At 50.0% G+C, this 20,087-nt stretch overlaps 1 protein-coding gene across 2 annotated transcripts in view; it reads right to left on the bottom strand.

The window, feature by feature from the left end:
- TMEM266 (transmembrane protein 266) overlaps positions 1-20,087 on the bottom strand; it is a 148,474-nt gene that overhangs the window by 53,311 nt on the left and 75,076 nt on the right. For both annotated transcript variants that reach the window (XM_003818970.5, XM_034939190.4), the window contains exon 3: positions 17,049-17,237. In XM_003818970.5, the coding sequence (XP_003819018.1) occupies positions 17,049-17,237 (189 nt within the window). The remainder of the gene's footprint in view (positions 1-17,048; positions 17,238-20,087) is intronic.

Raw genomic sequence — 20,087 nt, 5'->3', positions numbered from 1 at the left:
GGGGCTGTGCCGTGAGGCGCCCCCTTCTCTCGGAAGGAATAATGTGAATGCTTCAAGGAGACTTCTTCCTCACAGTCCATCCAGGGAAAGCCTGAAGGAGTCCCCCGCCATTGGAAGGACAGACAAAGCTCACAGCTCTTCAAGAAACCTGGCAGGACACTGGGCTTATTCACATCATTCTGAATATTTTCTTACTCCTCTGGGAATGATAGGCCCCCGTCCTCAACTCTGTGGGGAATGCAAAGACTGGTGTCCAGTCCCCAAACTCAGGGAGCTGCTCCCAGAAAGACAGGTAGGAGGACATCAACAGGCAAAGGAGGAAGAGGCCTTGTTGGATGGGGCTGGGGGTGGTCGATGTGAACCCCGCATGGTCCAAGAGTATGGGGCAAGAGATGAGGAAATCAGCCAGGTCAAAAGAGAGGGTTTTCCATTAAGGGACAAGCAGAAAACAGGAGGAGAATGGTCTGTAGGGGCCAGATGGTGAAGGCCATCAATGAACATCCCCATCGCCCACTCCAGGTGGATTTTGAAGTCCATTGCAGAACCACATCTTTCTGCTTTCATGCCGGCACACAGGGGCCAATCACCAAGCAAGGGGCTACAGAGGAAACCCCAGACTGAAACTGGGAGGAGCTCAGGAGGGTTGCCAGATCAAGCGCAGTATGTCCAGTTACATCCCAACTTCACATAAACAATGAGCAATTTTCTAGTATACCCTAAACATTGCATACAACAGACTCATACTAAAAAATGATCTGTTGCTTATCTGAAATCCAAATTTAACTGGGAATCCTGTATTCTTATTTGGTAAAGTTGGCAGCCCTAAACTCAAGAGCCAAGGGGTCCGGAGAGGGCCTGGTGAGGGCGGCTGTGATTTGATCAGAGAATGCATGGGAACCCTGGGATGCAGGCAGAAAGCCAGGATGAGCTGGGGAAAAGCGCATGGGAAGGCCATCTGTCCCGAAGGGGCAGGAGGGAGGGACCTGGCCAGGGAAACCAGGTGCTCAGATGACAGCTTTGGCCCTGCTGGGCTGGAGGCTCCCAGAAGCCTAAAGCTGCTGCCCGCAGCAGTGCCAGCGGCACGGCGCTTCCATCCATTAACGAGCCTTTGCATTTTAAGATATCTTTGGCTATCATCACTTGGCCACCCTCCTCACCTCCTGATTCTTCCTTCCGGCCTCACCTACTCCCCCTGCTTCTTTTCCCACGATATGACATTCCTGCCTCCCCTTTTGCCAGCCCCATTTTCATCCTTCACACCTCTCACCCCAAGTTCACACCCAGCCTCCAGCCGCCTCAGCGCCCCCGGAAGCCGGTTCCCCTCCTGCCCTCTGACTGCTCACTCCTCCCCCACAGCTCTAGCACGGTCTTTTCTAGGGCCCAAGGACACCTGGCTCCAATTCCACATTCTCCCCAATGCCCATTACCGTTGTCTGCGGCCCCTAAAACTGATGGCATGTCATTGTCATTTGAAATCTGAGCCAAGCACCTTCAGGCGGTTATGAATAAAAAGGGCAGCTGCCTGGGCCATCTGCCTGGGCTGGCCAGCAGGAAGCCTCGTCTTCACGTTCCACGGAAGGTGCCGGGCATTTGTTCACCTTCGTGCCTTGGACATCCCTAAGACACTGCTCCTTCTACCCCAGAGGAGGGTCCTGAAGGGAGTAGGGAATGAAACGAAGCATTGTATTCAGGAGCACTAGTTCCATATATTCAGTTCCCTATCAACAGGAGACTCAGATCTTGACCTGCCTCCAAGGGAGGAAAAGCCAATTTATATTGCTGTTTAAAATGTCGTTTTTTTCTTCTTTTTTTTTTTTTGTTAGAGAAACTTACTAACCATATCAGGTGGTTAGGAAGCTGCAGGAGGTGGGCGTCTGGAGTTACCTGTGGTCTGAAGTCAGCCCATAGTTGGCCTGGCCCTGACACCAGAGCACACTCCTCAGCCTCAGGGAAGAGCCAGGTAGAGGACTGGGCAGATGGCAGGATTCGAATGCCAGGCAGGGGATGACGGCCTTGAAGTCAAATGAATGCCGCCCCCACCATCAGCTAAGGTAGGCAGTGTGATCAAGAGAGGCGAAAATCCCTGCTCTTGGGCAGGTTACGCTCTAGTGGGAGAGAGGGTCAGGCAATCAATACAACAGGTTGTGGTGTGCTACAAGGTGATGGGTACTACAAGGAAGACACGCAGAGCTGGTGGAGGGATTAGGATGGGTAAAGGATGAGTTGACATTTTAAATACGGTGGTCAGAGCAGGCCTCAGTGAGAAAGCGACATGTGAGAAAGCTGATGGGGGTGAGGGGACAGTGATCCAGGCATGGTTGAAATGTACACTAAATAGGGACTGTTTCTGGTAAAATTCTATTCAGCCCCGAAGTACCTCCAGTATGAGAAACACCAGGGTGATGGGAGCCAGGAGCTGGGCCGGGAGGAGGACAGGGCTTCCCCCTTCAGCAGGGGGTGTAGCTCACCACCCACCACCAGCTAGGGCAGATGCTGCTGGTGCAGCCACAGCCCTTGGCACAGCCAACACACAGCACCCAAGAAACCCGAGGCAGCTGCACAATCGCGCCTGTGCCACGCTGCTCTGGGCCTGTCCTTTTATTCTCACGCCAGCTCAGTTGTCCCCTGCCCACACTCTGCCCTCAGCGACCCACCCCTCCGCTGTGCCAGTCTGGGAGTGAGTTCGTGCAGGTCTCCTTGTTGGGGATACCACTTGCATCTTGCTCTGCGCACCCCCTCCTCTTGGTAACCCCAGGGCAAGGCACATGGGGGTGACTCGACGGAAGTGGAAGGACAGAAGACCACTGTCAAGGAAAAGATGGTATCCAGGGGATACAGTGGCTGGTGAGGCCTGGCTGCCTTGGAGCAGGGAGCCATGGAGACTGGGGGTGGGATCTGCCTCCAGGTCAGTGGATCTCAGCCCAGCTGCACACTAGAGCACCCAACAGAGCTCTTAAGAACTCCAATGCCCAGGCTGCACACCAGACCTCCTGAACAACAACCTCTGTGGGAGGACCCAGGCCTCCTCAGATGACTCCAGTGTGCAATCAAGGTGGATGGAAAACCGCTGTTCCAGGTCCTCGATACTCAGTGGAATCAGAGCAGCAGCAGCAGCATCACCTGGCGCTTGTTAGGAATGCGGCATCTCAGCCCTTCCCCATGCTTGCTGAATTTGAGTCTGCATTTCAATGAGATCCCAGGTGCTTTGGGTGAGAACAAATGCTTCTGGCGGCCTACTAAGAGGTAACAGGTATCTCAGAAGGTAAAGGGGGCATGGCAAAGGGAGTTTGGGAGTAGGAGAGATGAGACAAAGAAGGCAAGCCAGGGTCAAGCAGCCCTGGGGCATCAAGGAAATAGTGCAGGCAGGCTGTGTGTGGGGGGTGGGGCAAGAGTGTTCAGGTAGGTTCTGGGCTCCTTCCTGAAGAGCAGAAACACAGGGCAGGGCTGCACTAGACTGCAAGACCACAGACCCCAGGGCTCCAGAACAGGGCCCTGGAGGGTGGGTTGGGGGCTGGGAGGCTGGGCTGAAGCCGCAGGCTTTTGGTTGACCAGTGTTTGAAAATCCCAAGCTGCCAATAAAATTTCATCTGAAATTCAGATGACTCGGACATTCCTAGAAGACTGTGTTTTAGCAGCGAAATAGAATGTGACCAGTTTCAAAAGATTCCTGAGTGGTTCAGTAATGACTCAAGGGGCTTAGTGGGCCAAAGGGGAAATCAGCGTTGACTGTTTAATTAGAGAAGGTGCTTTCCTTCTGTCTTCAGCATCGGCCCATCAAGGCCCCAGGGCTGGTTCTCAGGGTGGTGTTATCCCCAGAATTGCCACGAGAGGGCAGGCGTTTCCCAATGTCCCGTCTTGGTGCTGCTGCAGGGAGGGTACAGCTCCAGGGGCCCGGCTTGGGCTGCCAGAGTCTGCAAATACCAACAAGCAGATGGCATGTCCTGGCAGGTGGGCGAGTATTCTACCATAAGGTAGTCACTCTTGAGGCCTCAGAGAAATCCTGGGGTGGGAGGGGAGGCTGAGTACCTTCACTGCTTCTGCTTCATAGTCTTAGGTGTTTGCATAAAAAATTCAAAGAATAAATTCTAGAATATGAAAATGAACTGACAAACTTCCGGCAGAGGCTTTATATGCGATAAAGCCACAGGGGTGACCTGGAAGGAGCTGGCTCAAGCCACTGCTCCGTCAGGCAGCGTTCCCAAGCCTGGCACTGAAACAGCCCCAATCTGGAAGGGGAAGTAGAGCCGTGTGGCGCTAGGATGGGGAGGGCTGTGCTTGCTTCTGTGGGGCCTGGCCTCTCCCACCCCACAATCCACTATGCAATTGGTCTGCAGTGGCTGCCAGGCTGTCTGTGGCTGGGAGGACACGTGGTGGCAGAGAGGGGAGTGACTGCACTGAGTCTCCTGAGGTGCAAGCTGGGGAGTGGCTAGAGCAGGGGGACCGTGGAGACCCTCAAGGTGTCCTAAAAGGGGCTCACAGGCAGTGGAGAGTCACGGCATCAGCCCATCTCCCTGAAGGCAGCCAAACTAGCTAACCCTGTCGGCCCTACTTTGAGATTTTCATCCTTCAAGTTCTCAAGGAAGGAGCTGAGGGAGGTGATCAAAATGAGACTGGAAGCTGCCTGGTAGCAGGAGCCAGATCGAAGCCTGGGGCCCTGGGCTTCCCCAGCTGCTGTCACTCTGCCTTCAGGAAGGCTCTGCTAGACAAGGGCTCAGAAGCTTTCTGGACTGCAGAGCTCTCCAGCAGTGGATACAAGCTATGCCCTTACACCCCCCAAATGCACAAAACTACAGCACTGTGCATAACATTCCAGGGAGTGCACGGACTCCTTGAATCTCACTGATGGATCATCTAAGGATATCCAGGCTCCAGGTTAAAGCCCCAGGATTGGGTAATTTGGGGCCCCGCCTAGCTCCACTCGTGCCAGTTCTATGATGCTAAACACCTGTGGCCTGGGTGTCACAGCTGACTTTGCCAATGGTTTTGTTGGTCAGCAAAACCCCTGGGTCCCACTTTACTATATTTATTCCAGATGATTAAAATATTGGAGAAAGCCATGAGGCTGACTGAAATGTAACTTCTGTCATTGACATGGACTTTAGTTTTATTGATTAAACAAACACTTAAGATACATATTGTGCACCAGGAGCTGTTGTGAGCACTTTACAAATGTTAACTCGTCTAGTTGCTTTAAAAGGCAAGTCCTTTTTTCTCTGTTGTCATGGAGGGGAAAGCCAGACTTTTCCATCTGTTTGGCTGTTGCTGGCAACTACTGTCTCCAAATCACAGTTGTACCATTGACTGAACTCTGAGTGCAATCGTTGAGCCTTAGTTTCCTAATCCCTGAAATGGAGATATCTGCTTTGACAGGTTGTTGTGAAATTTAAAAATATTAAAAATAACATATGTCAAGCCCATAACACAGTGTTTATCATATGATCTATGGTGATGATTTAGATACACGGTCATTAGAAGGGGGATGAATAAACTAAACAGTTTCAACATTCATTCCATTCCAGGCATGGTTCTCATATGCCCACCAAATGCTAGGCACTGTATTGGGTACTGGGCCCAGGAGGGTGGTCAGAGCCTTCATCCTCATGGAGCCCACAGCCTTATCCATGAACTCTGATGATCCAATGCGTTCCTAGTTCTAGACCACTCAAAAGGCAAAACAAGGGGAGGAAAAAGGCAGGAAGGAAATGGGCTCACTGTGTATGATGTCTCTAAAGAGATGCATAATCTCAACCTGTGAGAACCATCAACCCAATGCCTACAGGGACACCCTTTTACAAAACATCTGCAATTGTTAGTGGGGCTTCTTTCTCACCCAGAGAGAACCAGAACCACAGGAAAAACAGTTAAGCTTCCCCTTTGTTCCCTGTACCCAATTCCAGGGGGCAAGCCACAGCAGCACACAGACTCCGAGATGCGGGCTCATAAACACACACCACGAAACCAGAACTCTCAGGATGGAGGTGAGAGATGACTCTCCCAGAACTCTGGGATAACTAAATAAATTGAAGTTTCCATACCGGCAGCTTCAGTTCTGCAATCAGAGCTAAAGATTAGCCCTGCTGCCTTGCGGGGAGAGAGGGAGGAGGGTTGTGTGCAGCTGGGGTCACCAAAGTCTGACATTTGCTTGTCCCAGAATCTCAGATTTTTTGCATCCTCGGAAATGTCAACGCTGGGAAACAGTAGGGTGTGGTGGCAAGAGCTCAGGGTGGGGGGTGAGGGGGTGGGAGAAACTGCCATACACTTGGCAACCCCCACCCAGGGCACAGTGGCCAACACACACCATGGATTGGCTGTCCCTTCTTGGGGGGACCAAGGACACTGACCACACATCTCAGAAGGGCTGCCATGTAGGTGGGCTGTGCTCAGGAGCCACTTGTCAAGTCCTTGGCAAGGGGTTCAAGGTTGACTTAGGGGTGGGAATGGGGTGCTGTTGGATGAAGTGCCTGTAAGGTCCCCGCCACCCTGAAGTCCTCAATTCTGGAAACTGGCCCCAAGTCTGAGAATCTCCTTGTGCTGTGCTTGGAGGACAGGACTGGCCTGGAGACGCTCAGCTTCCTACCGGGTGAGAACGAGGGAACAAATCGGCACCCCACCCACCAGCTCTCTCCAGGTTTGCTGTGGTTTGGCAAATCCTGGGTCAGCCATGGTCTCCCTCCTTCTATTTGGCCAAAGTCAATATTCAGGTGCTTCTGCAGATGACTGGGGACTCCCATTCCACCCCAGCACCATAAATTCACCTAACTTTCCTTGCCGGACGTGGCCACGCATTTAAACTTTCCTTCCCTCTCTCCAGGAAACATCCCCGACACACCCCCGACCCAGGTGGTCGGAGGCGCTCCGCCGCCATCTAGCGGTCACCCGCCGCTGTACACCCTGCGCCTTGTGAGCAGGTGGGGACGGACGGATATTTTGCTGAGAAATAATACATCTGTGAATGTATTGCCTTTTTTCCTTTTTTTTTTATTTTTTTATTTTTATACAGGGTCTCACTCTGTTGCCCAGGCTGGAGTGCACTGGTGCAATCCTGAGTAGCTGGGACTACTGGCGCGCACCACCACGCCTGGCTAATTTTAAAATTTTTGTAGAGAGGGGTTCTCACACTCCAGGCTAGTCTCCAACTCCTGGCCTCAAGCGATCCGCAGGCCTTGGCCTCCCAAAGTGTTGGGATTACAGGCGTGAGCCACTGCAACCGGACTTAATTGATTTCTTTAGGAAACTTCTCTGGGGTTCCTGGACCCCAGGACTACAGGAAAGGCAGCTAACCAGTGTTCATCAGGAAAAATGTTTTCGTCTAAATTAAACTTTTATTCCGTTGTTGGGGCATCAAGAATTCTCCTTGAAACCGGAGCCTACTAAAAATATCAAGGGAGTGAGGGGTCACAGGGTCAGTTTGGGGTCCAGGGACAGCTGACTTGCTAGAGAAAGGAGTGGTGTTTTATTATAGACAAATCTCACTGGCATCAAGAAAGTGGATTATCGAAGCTCCTTTCTTTTCCTCCCTGAGAAAAAAAGGATGCAAAGCCGTCCTAAATCATATGATGCCGAATTTCCAGACTCTGCAGTTGCATGGCCATGGCAGGGATCAATCTGCCTCATAACCCTGAACCCCAAAAGGCTTTTCCTTCCTCTACCAGGACGTTAAAACCTTACTAAGTGAAGTTGGCATGTTCTGAGGCAAATCTGATTTCCTTCTTCTAGGGTGACTTTGTGGAGAAAGCATGGAATTAGCAGGGATGCTCAGAGGTGAGCCAGCCAACAACCACAGTAGTAACTTCTGAGGCATAAGAAGCCTGGGGCCTCCCGTGCAGCTCCTCCTTGACTCCACAGAGATCTAAGGACCAGCTCCCAACTCCCTCCAAACACTCCAAACAGAACTGGGCTTCCCCTTCTCTTCTAATCCTTATTTGCATGCAGCCCCACCCATTCACTCACTGATTCATTCATTCAAGTCATTCCTTGATCAGTCAACACCCCTGTTCCAGGCTCAAGTGATCTGATCCCTGCCATGAGGAAGCCCCTGGCCCGGTACTGGAGACCGACTTGTAAAGAGAGGAGCAGAGCTCATTGTCACCCCTGGGTGTGGTGATGGAGGTAGGAAAGGTGCTATGCATACACTGAGCTGAGGACCTAGCCTGGTGGGGTTAGAGGACAGAAGACTTTCTGGAGGCTGTGGCCCTCAAGCCAGACAGTACAGGAAGAGAGAAGGGTATTTTGGGCTATGGCTTAGTAGGTCCCTACCCCTCCTTTTTCTTTGTCCCCAGTCTTTGCTCACTGGCATATCTAAAATTATTTCAGTCCTTATTTAGAGATGTTTGCTATATTGGGTCTGTCTTATTTTTCTAACCTGAAATCCTGAAAAATATCCCTGTGCCCCCATTATGTTTTTTTCCTCTGAATGTAAAGTTCGGCAGAAATGTGCTGTTGGCATCATCTCTAAGTAATAACATCCATTTATATCTGCCCAAGACCCAAACTTCCTCCAAGCTTCCCCTGCCTAGGAGTCCAGCCCTGACCTCTCAGGCTGGGCCTTTTAGAACCCTAAGATATAAAATAACTGTCTTACTAAACACTGAATATCTTTCATTTCTTACTTTATTTTTATTTTTGACAAAGACTATCCCACTTCCTCACCCATGACCATCTTTGCACCCTCTTTTCACTAAAAAGATGGGGAGCATCTTTATCTCTATGTGTGCACAGAGTGTCATTTATAAAGTGGGGGTGACGACCCCCACCTTGCACCACCATTTCTCCTACGGGTCTGTGGGCCTCTCTAGGGTGCAGACTCTGGTCTCTCTGAATTTTCTCTTTTGTTGCCTGTGGTCTCACCCAGACCCTGAAAACTAACCAGACCTTCAATGTACTGTGCTTGGTTAAGAGAAAACAGAACTTCCATTCTGCACCATGATTCTTGCAAACTCAATGTCACTCTTCCAAAGATAGATGATTGGCTCACTGACAGCCTCACTGACAGCCTCACTTTTCTGTACTTCACTTTTCCACCATTGAGTGGGATGACATCTGATAAGAACATCACAGAATGAGAACAAGAAATCAGGGGCTCTGGTTATGTGCAAACACAAAGCCCCAGCACTGTCCACCAGGACAATGGACACTGGTCCAACTGCATTGGAATGAAAGCATCAACTGACCAAGTCATTGAAGAAACAGCCTAAGAAGGCAGAGCTTTCCCAAACCAAACAATGTCTAGAGACACTGGATGAAATTAAGAGCTAATTCGAGACCGAAGGCTATGAAAGGAGAACTGGCTTCCTTAAAAGCTGTGGATGATCCTCTCTCTAATGTTCACACTACCCCATCCCACTGGAGTAACAGTAATGTACTCTGGGAAATGATACAGTTCAAGGGGAAGGCCTGATTGGCTTATGGATTTTCTGTGCCTTGCCATGTGACCCAATTCTAGCCAAACATACATGAAGGAGAGAGCTGCTGGAGGCTTCTGGGAAAGTTCTTTGTTGCTCTTAGAAGACAGTGATGGGCAGCCACTCTCACCTGCCAGACATGAAAAAGGAAGGATGTGGCCTGATGACCACAGGCAGCCCTCTTGGAAGGAACCAGTGGAAATCACTGGTTCCTGTCGCAGCAGGAAGGAGGCCTGGGGTGCTTGTAAATGAGCCGAAGTGTACACGTGGCTCATTTTGGTAGTAATGGGTTGGTGAGGTCCAGGTTCCACACATTAGGGGTCACATGGCTCTCAGAAGCCATGGGATGAAGTTTACAACATCAGGATGAAGCCGACACTGCGGCCAGCAGAGTGCAGAGATGAAAGGAATCTGGTTCTTGTTGGCACTGGTGAGTCTCTGGACCAATCTCAAAGCCACCCTTTCCCTGGACTCCACGGTACCTGCATCAGTGAGTGTGAGATGGGTTTTCTGTTACATGCAGTCCAAAGCAACTGGCTGATGGAATTAACAATCCTTCATGAGAATGGTGCAGAGAAGAGATATTAAGGCAGTAGAGATTTACAAGGCTTGGAGATAATGGAGTATGAGGCATGAAGGAGAAGACATTGAGCTGGCCGCTGAGGTTATCCATGTAACAGGGCATTGTGGGCGGCTCAGCTGGGGTGCAGATACCTCCCCTGTTCCCCTTCTCCCCTTCTCCTGAGTGTCTGTTCACCTCTGTGGACACGCATGAAGGTTTTTGTGTGATGACTATTGAGGGAGGGAGGCACCTGGTTGGGGATGGGGTAGAGGCAGGGAGGGAGAGGCAGATGATGCAGCAGGCATGATGTGCCAGCCCAGCTTCTTGGGTTGAACTGGTGACCTGGGTGTAGAGTGGTGAAGGCCAGAAGCACATAGCACTGGAGCTGGGGCCATAAGCCGCGCACTGACAGCATGGTACAGGCTTGGCATGGGGGTAGCTTTCCTTCCTCACTCTGCATGGAGCCCACACGGCATGGGCTTTGGGTTTCTGAAGCCCCTTGACTTGGTACTGGCACTCCCAGAAGGGACACCATTGGCAGCAGTAGCTTCATGGGCACTGGACATGGTCAGGAGGGAACCAGAGCAAGGGAGGAGGAACACAGACTCCAGGGTGACTACAGCTGACTATAGGTGACTAGAGGTAACCACAGCAGGCTTCATGTAGCTTTGGGGCATCTTGGAACCCACTGGTACTTGTTGCAGCAGGAAAGAGACGTAGGTGCTTGTTAAAATGAGCCGAAATGCACATGGCTCATGTTGGTAGTAATGGGTGGGTGAGGTCTAGGTTCTACTGGTTAGGGGTCCTAGAAAATACATATTGAGAAAAGACAGTTCAATCTGGGGCTTGCTGGGTTTGAGATGGCCAGGACAGGCAGGCCATGGTTCCTCAGGCTGGATCTGAGTGCTGTCACTGAAAAGGCAGTTTTTAGCAATGATTCAGGTCAGACAAGAACATTTCTCCTCTCAAGTATGCAGCCAACTCAGAGGCAGAAGAACAGATCATTCCACAGCCACTCATCAGGATTCTGAGATACGTTTGGGATCCCTGTGAGTATGTCCAGGAAAGTAGCTGGATATAAGTCGGGAGTGTTAGAGAGAGAGAGAGACCTAGGCTAGAGACACGACTTTGAATGTTACCAGTTGAAGGAGATTAATTTAAGTAATAGGAATGGATGAAATTACCCAGTGTGTAAAATTAGTAGAGTGAAAATGGCCAAAGGCAGAAAACAAAGAACCCAACATTTAAAGAACAAGCAGAGGAACCTCAAACAATTTTTAAAAGGCCTGGAAGGAACAGCCAGAGATGGAGGAGGAAAATCAGGAGAAGGGCTGGGCATGGTGGCTCATGCCTGTAACCCCAGCACTCCGGGAGGCCGAGGCGGGAGAATGGCTTGAGCCCAAGAGTTCAAGACCAGCTTGGGCAACATGGCGAGACCTTGTCTCTATTTAAAAAATTAAATAAAAAAGAAAATCAGGAGGTCATGGTTATAACAGCAGACACAAGGAGGCTGGAGAGGGAGGGAGTAGCTGACAGTTTCAAATGCTGGACAAAGGACAATAAGGATTGTAGCAACAAGGAAGTGGCTGATGCGCTTGAGAACAGTTTCCATGGTGTGGACGAGGCTGAAGCTGGACTGCAGCAGATTGAGACATGAATGGGAGGGGTGAAGGGGAGGTAGCAAATGTCACGAGGCTTTCAAGAAGTTTGACTTCAAAGAAAAAGAGAGGTAATGGTGGCTAGCAGGGACGTGGAGTCAGGGGAGGACACGAGACTGGAGTGTGATGACATGGGGTGAGGAGGTAACTGATGAAGCAGGTGCCTGAGAAGGCGGGAGGGGAAGGCAATCAGAGCTCAAGGAATGGGGCAGGTCCTAAAAGGGAGGAAGGAAGAGACCGGGGTGCGGTGCAGCCCATCCACGACTGTGCCTACTTTCTGAGGGTACTGGGAGAGGAGGTCATCTGCTGAGGGCAAGAAAGAGGGGACTTGAGGCAGACACAAGTGATCAGAACTGGCCACCTTGGGACTAACCAGGACCGCAGAGGACTGCCAGGCAAAACTGAGAATCAAGTCGAGGCTGGAGACCTTGAGTCTGGGGAGGCACCCAGTCTGCACAGTCATATGATTTTCCTCCCTGAGCCATCGGCAGCCTGAGTGCAGAGGTGAAGAGAGGAGCAGCAGACAGCTCTGCCGTTTGGGCTCTGCTAAGCAGCTATCTGGAGGACAAAGGGCTTCTAGGCAAGTCAAGGAGCTTGGCCAAGATGGGGCTCTGACTTCACATCAAGGCGACTGCTCCTTCTTCCTCACCCCGCAGGACTTTCATGGACTTAAAGCACACCAAACCACCTCACACCCATTAGGAAGGCTGCTATCAACAAAAAGTAAAATAGACAGTGTTGGTGAAGACAAGGAGAAATCACAGCCCTCATGCACTGTCAGGTGGAATGTAAAACAGCGCAGCAGCCACTGCAGAAAGCAGTATGGCAGTTCCTCGGAAAGTCAAAAATAGAATTACCCTGTCAGCCAGCAATTCCCGCTTTTGGATATATACCCAAAAGCATTGAAAGCAGGGTATTATTATTATTATTATTTTGAGATGGAGTCTCGCTCTGTCACCCAGGCTGGAGTGCAGTGGCTGCGTGATCTCAACTCACTGCAACCTCCGCCTCCCAGGTTCAAGTAATTCTCCTGCCTCAGCCTCCCAAGTAGCAGGGATTACAGGCATGCGCCACCACACCCAGCTAATTTTTGTATTTTTAGTAGAGACAGGGTTTTGTCATGTTGGCCAGGCTGCTCTTGAACTGCTGACCTCAAGTGATCTGCCTACCTCGGCCTCCCAAAGTGCTGGGATTACAGGCGTGAGCCACTGCACCCAGCCTGAAAGCAGGGTTTTGAAGAGATATTTGTACAGGTCTATTCATAGCAGTATTATTCACAGTAGCTAAAATATGGACACATTTGAGAAAAAACAGTCCAGTGTGGGGTGTGTCCACTGACAGATGAATGGATAAACAAAGTGTGGTATAGTCACACAGTGGATGATTATTCAGTTTTAAAAAGGAAAGAAATTCTGACACATGCTACAACATGGATGAACCTTGTGGACATTATGCTAAGCAAAATAAGCCAGTTATAAAAGGACAAATACTGCATGATTTCACTTATAGGAGGCACTTAGAGTAGTCGAATTCAAAGGGACAGAAAGTCGAATAGTGGTTTCCAGTGGCTGGAGGAGTGGGGGAACAGGAAGCTACTGTTTACTGGATATAGAGTTTCTAGTTTGCAAGAAGAAGAGTTCTGGAGATGCATGCTGGTTATAGTTACCCAACAATGTCCTTAATGCCACTGAAGCCTACGCTTAGGAATGGTTAAGATGGTACATTTTGTTACATGTATTTTACCACATTTTTTAAAAATGCTTTTTTAAAAAAGTATACTGAGGCTAGGCACTGTGGCTCACGCCTGTAATCCCAACACTTTAGGATGCAGAGGCAGGCAGATCACTTGAGGTCAGGAGTTTGAGACCAGCCCGGGCAATATGGTGAAACCCCATCTCTATTAAAAAGAAAAAAAAAAATTAGCTGGGCATGATTGCACGCGTCTGTAATCCCAGTTACTTGGGAGGCTGAAGTGGGAGGATCGCTTAAACCTGGGAGACGGAGGTTGCAGTGAGCCAAGATCGTGCCACTACACTGCAGCCTGGGCGACAAAGCAAGACTTTGTCTCAAAAAAAAAAAAAAAAGTATACTGAGAAGTTAAAGGCATTGGACAGGGTAGCTGGAAGTGGAATCACATGGACAATGCATGTTACCCACAGTCACAGCCATGATGTTGGAAAGGGAAGGCTGAGAAGTGGAAGCCCAGTGCTGCCAGCCAGGATCAAGGGATCAGGATCACAGAGATAGGGCTCTATTCCCGTCTCTGTCATGTTTTGTTGTTGTTGAGACAGGGTCTCACTCTGTTGCCCAGGCTAGAGTGCAATGGAGCAATCATAGCTCACTAAAGCTTCGACCTCCTGGGCTCAAGTGATCCTCCCACTTCAGCCTCTGAAGCAGCTAGGATGACAGGTGCGTGCCACCATGCCTGGCTAATTTTTTTTTTTTGTAGAGATGGAGTTTTGCCATGTTGCACAGGCTGGTCTTGAACTCCTGGACTCAAGTGATCCTCTCACCTCAGCCTCCCAAAGTGCTGGGATTACAGGCATGAACTAGCATGCCCCGCCCCCGTCTCTGTCACTGTGTGACCTTCCGCAAGTTCCTTGTACTCCCTGGGCCCTGCTGCCTTTGAGAAGGTTTAGAATGGATGTGTTTAGGTCTCTTCCAGCTCTAACGGTCTCAGATTCAGGGAAATTGAAAAGCCCTGAAATATCACGGAGCTCAAGAGCACTGGGAGGCGGGCAGCGGGGCCACGGAGCACTTTCTGCCAGGGTCCCTGAGGTCTCTTCATTCCCTACAGAAAAGGTTCATTCCTATACATAACACTGGCCTTCGTAGGAAGAGGCATCTTGAACAAGACTGAAACCAAGCTCAGAGCTGTAAATGAGGACTCTTCCTTTTGTTTTCCATTGCCCCAGAAAGGGCCGGGTTGGACATTTTGGGAAAACCCCAGGAAATGCAGCAAGAGCCAAGAAGCCTCGCGGAGAGAGGCCGTTCCTCCCTCGCAGTGTGTTTTTGCTTTGCTTCAGTTTCCCCTGGCTCCGGTCCTGTGCCTGCGCTTCCTTCCTCCAGGAAGCCCTCTGGCTGCCAATCGGCGCCCCCAGCTGAGAGCTCCAGCAGCGAGGCAGATCCCTTCCTCGGGCTGCTTCCTATTTACCCAACGGGAACAGCTTTCCTGGGCACACCTGGAGATTCAAATCAAATCAAAGGCCTCTCTGCCTTGCAGGCGCTTCATTTGGATTCGTTTGTTTGGGAAGGAACCTTGCAAAGGCCCAATTTAGAGGCAAATTGAATGATAAGGCAAAGCCTCTGCCAGCCTTGGGGTTCAGGCTAGGGAGTGATACACAGGGGATACCTGGAAAGGGGTACACCACAGCACAGGACCCCTGAAAGGGGTACATCACAGGGTGGTACACCTGGTGGGGGAACACCCATAGCAAGGTCCACCCGCGGTGCCGTAACACGCACAGGGGGCACATGTGGACACTGCTTTGCTCCGAAGCAGAATCCCTGAAGGTTTCCCCACTTTTCTCCATACCATCCTACTCTTCACGTGAAAAGGGCCTAACGCAGGCTCAGGCCGGGGGCAGGAAATGAATTCTCCGAAATAGCTAGGGCATGTTAGAAGGCTGCACTACTGCTTTTGACCACCAGAGAGCAGTGACGCAGTGACTTGCTGGGTGCTCAGAGAAGGACCCACCAGCTACATCATTTGCAGAGCCCAGTGAAAATGTGGGGCTCCTTAAGAATTTCAAGACAGCAGCGGCAGAGCATTTAGCCAAGTTTTGGGACCCTTCTAAGTACGGGGCTCTGCGCTACCGCACAGGTCACATGTGCACGAAGCTGGCCCTGGCCCAGGGGCCTCAGGTTTCAGCCCCGCCTTCAAGATGGTAAGGACCTGACAGAGCTCAGGACAGCGCTGCCACTGCAGGTGTCCCTTAGCTGCCTCCGACCTGCTTGCCTATCCTTTTTTGTCCAGTGTCCTGATGACAATATGCATAATACTTGGAAAAATTATATTTTCAGAGAAAGCCACTGGGGTGTAGTTTCTGCAAAGAAAGGTGTGTGGTTTCACCATTGTTAGGCGGTTTATCTCAGGAAGTGGGAAGCTCCTTCCAGAAACAAGCCCAGGGAATCCAAGCTCTGCAAATTTAGCTTTAGCTAAGGCTTCTCCTTTGCTTCTAAAATACCTGACAACCCTTCATTTTTATATTCAAAGCAGCCAGCATGTTCCAAAGTGTTTACTGGCACCCAGGAAAGAAAAGTCCAGAACTGGCTCCTAAGGTCCTGCCAGGGTGAAGCTAGGGAAAGCCCTTGTCAGAGTCGGAAGTCTGATCTGCTGTGTGACCCTAGGACCTGTTCCTACCCCTCTTTGGCCTTCAGCTACACCACCAAGCCCCATGAAATCAAGGACATCAAACTGGTGTGTCTCCCCTGCCCCACCTAGCTCTTGCCCTCTACCACTCACCTTCAGGAAGTATGTCTGTAAGACAGACCACGCTAATGGGAAGTGAATTGGGAAACGAAGGCATCCAAGCTGATTGACAAGCTAAGCAGGAGGAGGTAAGGACCACCGTTTTGAATTGCGGACCCACATAATCCACATGCCTTCCCTGGAAAGGGAGTGCCCTAATGTCTGCAGAGCTCCTAGCCGAATTCTCTAGATTCCCTTACATCCTAAGCATGTTCCTGCATGTAGGGTACATTCTTCCTGGTCGCTTCCTAGTGACAGTCTGCTTTATAAAGGGAAAGTGCAGCTCAAGTCCATCCCTTATGGGCTCTGTGACCTTGGGCAAGTCCCTAATCACTGTGGGTCTCCTTCTTCCCAAGTGTACATAGAGGGGATTGGATGGGTCATTAAGGAGTGCCTCGGTCCTAAAATAAATTTTATGATTCTCCTAAGAGGTCACCTAAGAGGTCGTCTGGCAGGTATTGTCTGTGCCCAGTGCCTTTTTCTGAGGAAGTAATGCGTGAGTAGGAAAAGGGCCTGAGTGGTCTGCTGTGAACCTCTGCTGTCTCACTAGTTAGCATCTCTCATCTTGGCTGCTGCTTCTTGAAAGATATCCATAGAAACCCAGGGAATTTTTTTTTTTTTTTTTTTTTGAGACAGAGTTTTACTCTTGTCGCCCAGGCTAGAGTGCAATGGTGCAATCTCAGCTCACTGCAACCTCCGCCTCTCGGGTTCAAGCAATTCTCCTGCCTCAGCCTCCTGAATAGCTGAGATTACAGGGCTGCGCCACCACGCTCGGCTAATTTTTGTATTTTTAGTAGAGACAGGGTTTTACCATGTTGGCCAGGCTGGTCTCGAACTCCTGACCTCAGGTGATCTGCCCGCCTCTGCCTCCCAAAGTGCTGGGATTACAGGCGTGAGCCACCGCGCCTAGCCTAACCCAGGGACTTCTTAGCTAGCTCAATGGTCCCAGCACCTACCCTTCTCTTTGGTAATCTTCGTCCAGATTTGACAGGAGCTGCGAGCCCGCCGTGGAGAGATCGACAGCAGCCAGGGGCAAGTCCCGATAGGCAAAGTTCACCAGCTGCACAGGAGCAATGCTCTTGGTTTCTTCGTCTACTTGTTGGGAGATGATCTCAACTTCAGAAATTCCTCCTTCTATGGCAGGCCTGGGTTGGAGAGGAGGAACAATGGGAAAGAGTTATCTTCAAGGGCCAAAAAATTCTTCCATTCCTCAAGGAAAGGAGGGAGAATGCTGCTATGCCAGTGGAGGGCTGAGGAAGCTTAAGGTTGCCCCTCTTCCCTGCTGGCCACCCGCGGACCCGAGGACTGGACTGAGGCCCTAACAGTCCCATCTCTTTCAATGGTTGGGGAAAAGTGGGAGAATGGGAAGAGGAAGTGCTCAGACCTGGAAATATGAGCTTTAGTGGGGCAGAGTCCTTCATGAAGGGGAGGATAACTGCCAGCCCGCAAAACTATGGCTTAGACTTTCAGGACTCTGGGTCACTGGACTCTATATGGGAGTAAGATATTCTTTTAAGTTGTCTCCTGAGTTTCTTTGTAAAGGTGTTTTGAAATGTTTCTATTCTCTATTCCACAATAGAGAAAACAGGTTTCTGTTCACAACCGGATGTACTGTGGTGATTGAGGAGCCTGCATGGAGACTTGTAGAGACCTAGTGGGCCTTGGGGTGGTAAGGACAGGAGGCTCCAGCTGTCCCTGGTAGCCACTCCCTTCCTATTTGAACTGGTCCTACCATATGTCTCTTCTTAAGGTTGGGAATAGGGGATGGCAGTCACTTGATCCAATGTCTGAGGGCTTGTGGGTCTCTTCCTATCTTACTGTCAGGCTCACCTTGGGCACTGCAATGGTGCAATCTCAGCTCACTGAGATTGGGCACTGCCAATAACTAACCACTCCAGTGGCATTCCCGGGCATCTCAGCCAAGGCAGTACCACCTCCCAATCTACCAGGGGATATTTGGCAATTTGTGGAGGCATTTTTGGTTGCCACCATGACCACGGGTGGTCATTACTGACATTTAAGTAGGGCTGGGGACACTACACATCCTGCAATGTGTCAATAACGACTAAAAACTGTCCTGCCCACACACCCACAGCAACCCTGTCCAGAGATGCTGGACTAGAAAACTTTCCCTTAGCTTCCTGGGGCACCATCTTTGGTCCATCCAATATGTCCTTGACCCTATCTCATCCTGTAGAATCTGAGGGGCTCAGTCTTGTGCCTCTGTCCAAACAATGAGAGTTAGAAAGGAACAATTGTATAATGGCAAGGAGTAAAATTTAAATATTGGAGGGAACATTGAGGGTGAGTGCCCAGGGTAATGAGGGCCCAGTTTTAATACTGAGATGGCAGTCCTGTCTGCTGTAAACTGCTCTTGGGCTCTGGTGCTGGTTTGAATGCCAACTTCTGCAGGGCTCCTCCTGAACCTCAGTTTCTCCAATCAGAACACGAGGAGGTAAAATAGAATATTCCTAAGGGCTGTTCCTTCTCACTATGATCTGACATAGGTGACAGACATATGGAGAAGATCGGAGGAGCTCCAGAGTGACAAGTCCCTATACTTGTGTGGGAGCTCTAAATTCTAAACTTTTCCAACAACCATTGAAATCTAACCAATAATACACAGCTGCAGGCTGGGCATGGTGGCTCACGCCTGTAATCCCAACACTTTGGGAGGCCAAGGCAGGTGGATCACCTGAGGTTAGGCGTTCAAGACCAGCCTGACCAGCATGGTGAAACCATCTCTACTAAAAATACACAAAATTAGCCGGATGTGGTGGTGCATGCCTGTAATCCCAGCTACTTGGGAGGCTGAGGCAGGAGAATCGCTTGAACCCGGGAGATGGAGGTTGCAGTGAGCTGAGATTGGGCCATTGCACTCCAGCCTGGGCAACAAGAGTGAAACTCTGTCTCAAAAGAAAAAAAAAAAAAAAACCCACAGCTGCAGTTATCCCGGAAGTTCAGAGATTAATATACCTACTTCTCTTTTGCTTGGATTATCCGATAACTAAGGAGAAAGTGAGATTTTTATTTGAATGCCACAGACTGGCTGCCTAGACCACCTGAATTCACCAAGTAATTTCTAATGCCCAATTCTCATTTGTAGGCCTTAGTTAAACCTTTGCTTTTTGCTACCTGTCAAGCACAGATAATAGTACTCATCATTGCTTGACATTTACAAAATGACTCAAGATCTTTAAACGAAACAGAATGTGAGGTTTCAATGTTTCTCAACAATTGATATAAAAGTGTGGGTGTTTATGGGGGGAATCCCAGCTCCCCCAGATGGTTCCCAAAAAGCAGATGCTGGGTTGAATTTGTTCTCTTTTCTTCTGGACTACTCAAGGAAACTATGGATCACTGAACTAAACAAAGAAAGAGAACTTTCTGATCAATAAGGTGTTCATGGAGAGAAATTAACAGGATATGGCTCTAAGAAGTGCGAACAAACTATTTCTGGCTTTCCAACGTTTCTGCCTCACGTTCCCCTTCCATCAGTGGTCCCAGCGGCCCGGCACCATCTCTGGCCATGTGGTGGTCACCTCAGCAGAGAGACAAGGCCTCCTCTGGTGAAGTGAAGGTCCAACAGTGTATAGGCTATATTTAGCCTACACCCTTTCCTTAGATACAAAGAACGGTATGGTAGACAAAATGTATTAATGGTTCTATTCTTTACCTCTCCTTGAGCCTATGCCCTTTGGCATATAACTTCATAGCTCCTTCCATCAAAAGGAAGAGTGTATTTTCCTAACCCTTGATTCAGCATTCAGCCATGTGACTCGTTTTTGCCAACGAGATGTTAGATGGTAGAAGAGCCAGGTTAGACACCAGCAGAGGCATGAAAAGGCTCTGTGAATTTCTGCCTGTGCTCTTGTACCTCCAACATCACCCATGAGAGGGTGAGCAGCCTAGCCTACTGGAGGATGAGAGACGTGGAGCAGAGTCCAGCCTCCTCTAGATCAGCTGACAGCCAGCTATGACCCACATTTAAAAGT

Source organism: Pan paniscus, chromosome 16 (assembly GCF_029289425.2).
Source record: "Pan paniscus chromosome 16, NHGRI_mPanPan1-v2.0_pri, whole genome shotgun sequence".
Taxonomy (NCBI): domain Eukaryota; kingdom Metazoa; phylum Chordata; class Mammalia; order Primates; family Hominidae; genus Pan; species Pan paniscus.
This window is presented reverse-complemented; position numbering and strand designations above follow the sequence as displayed.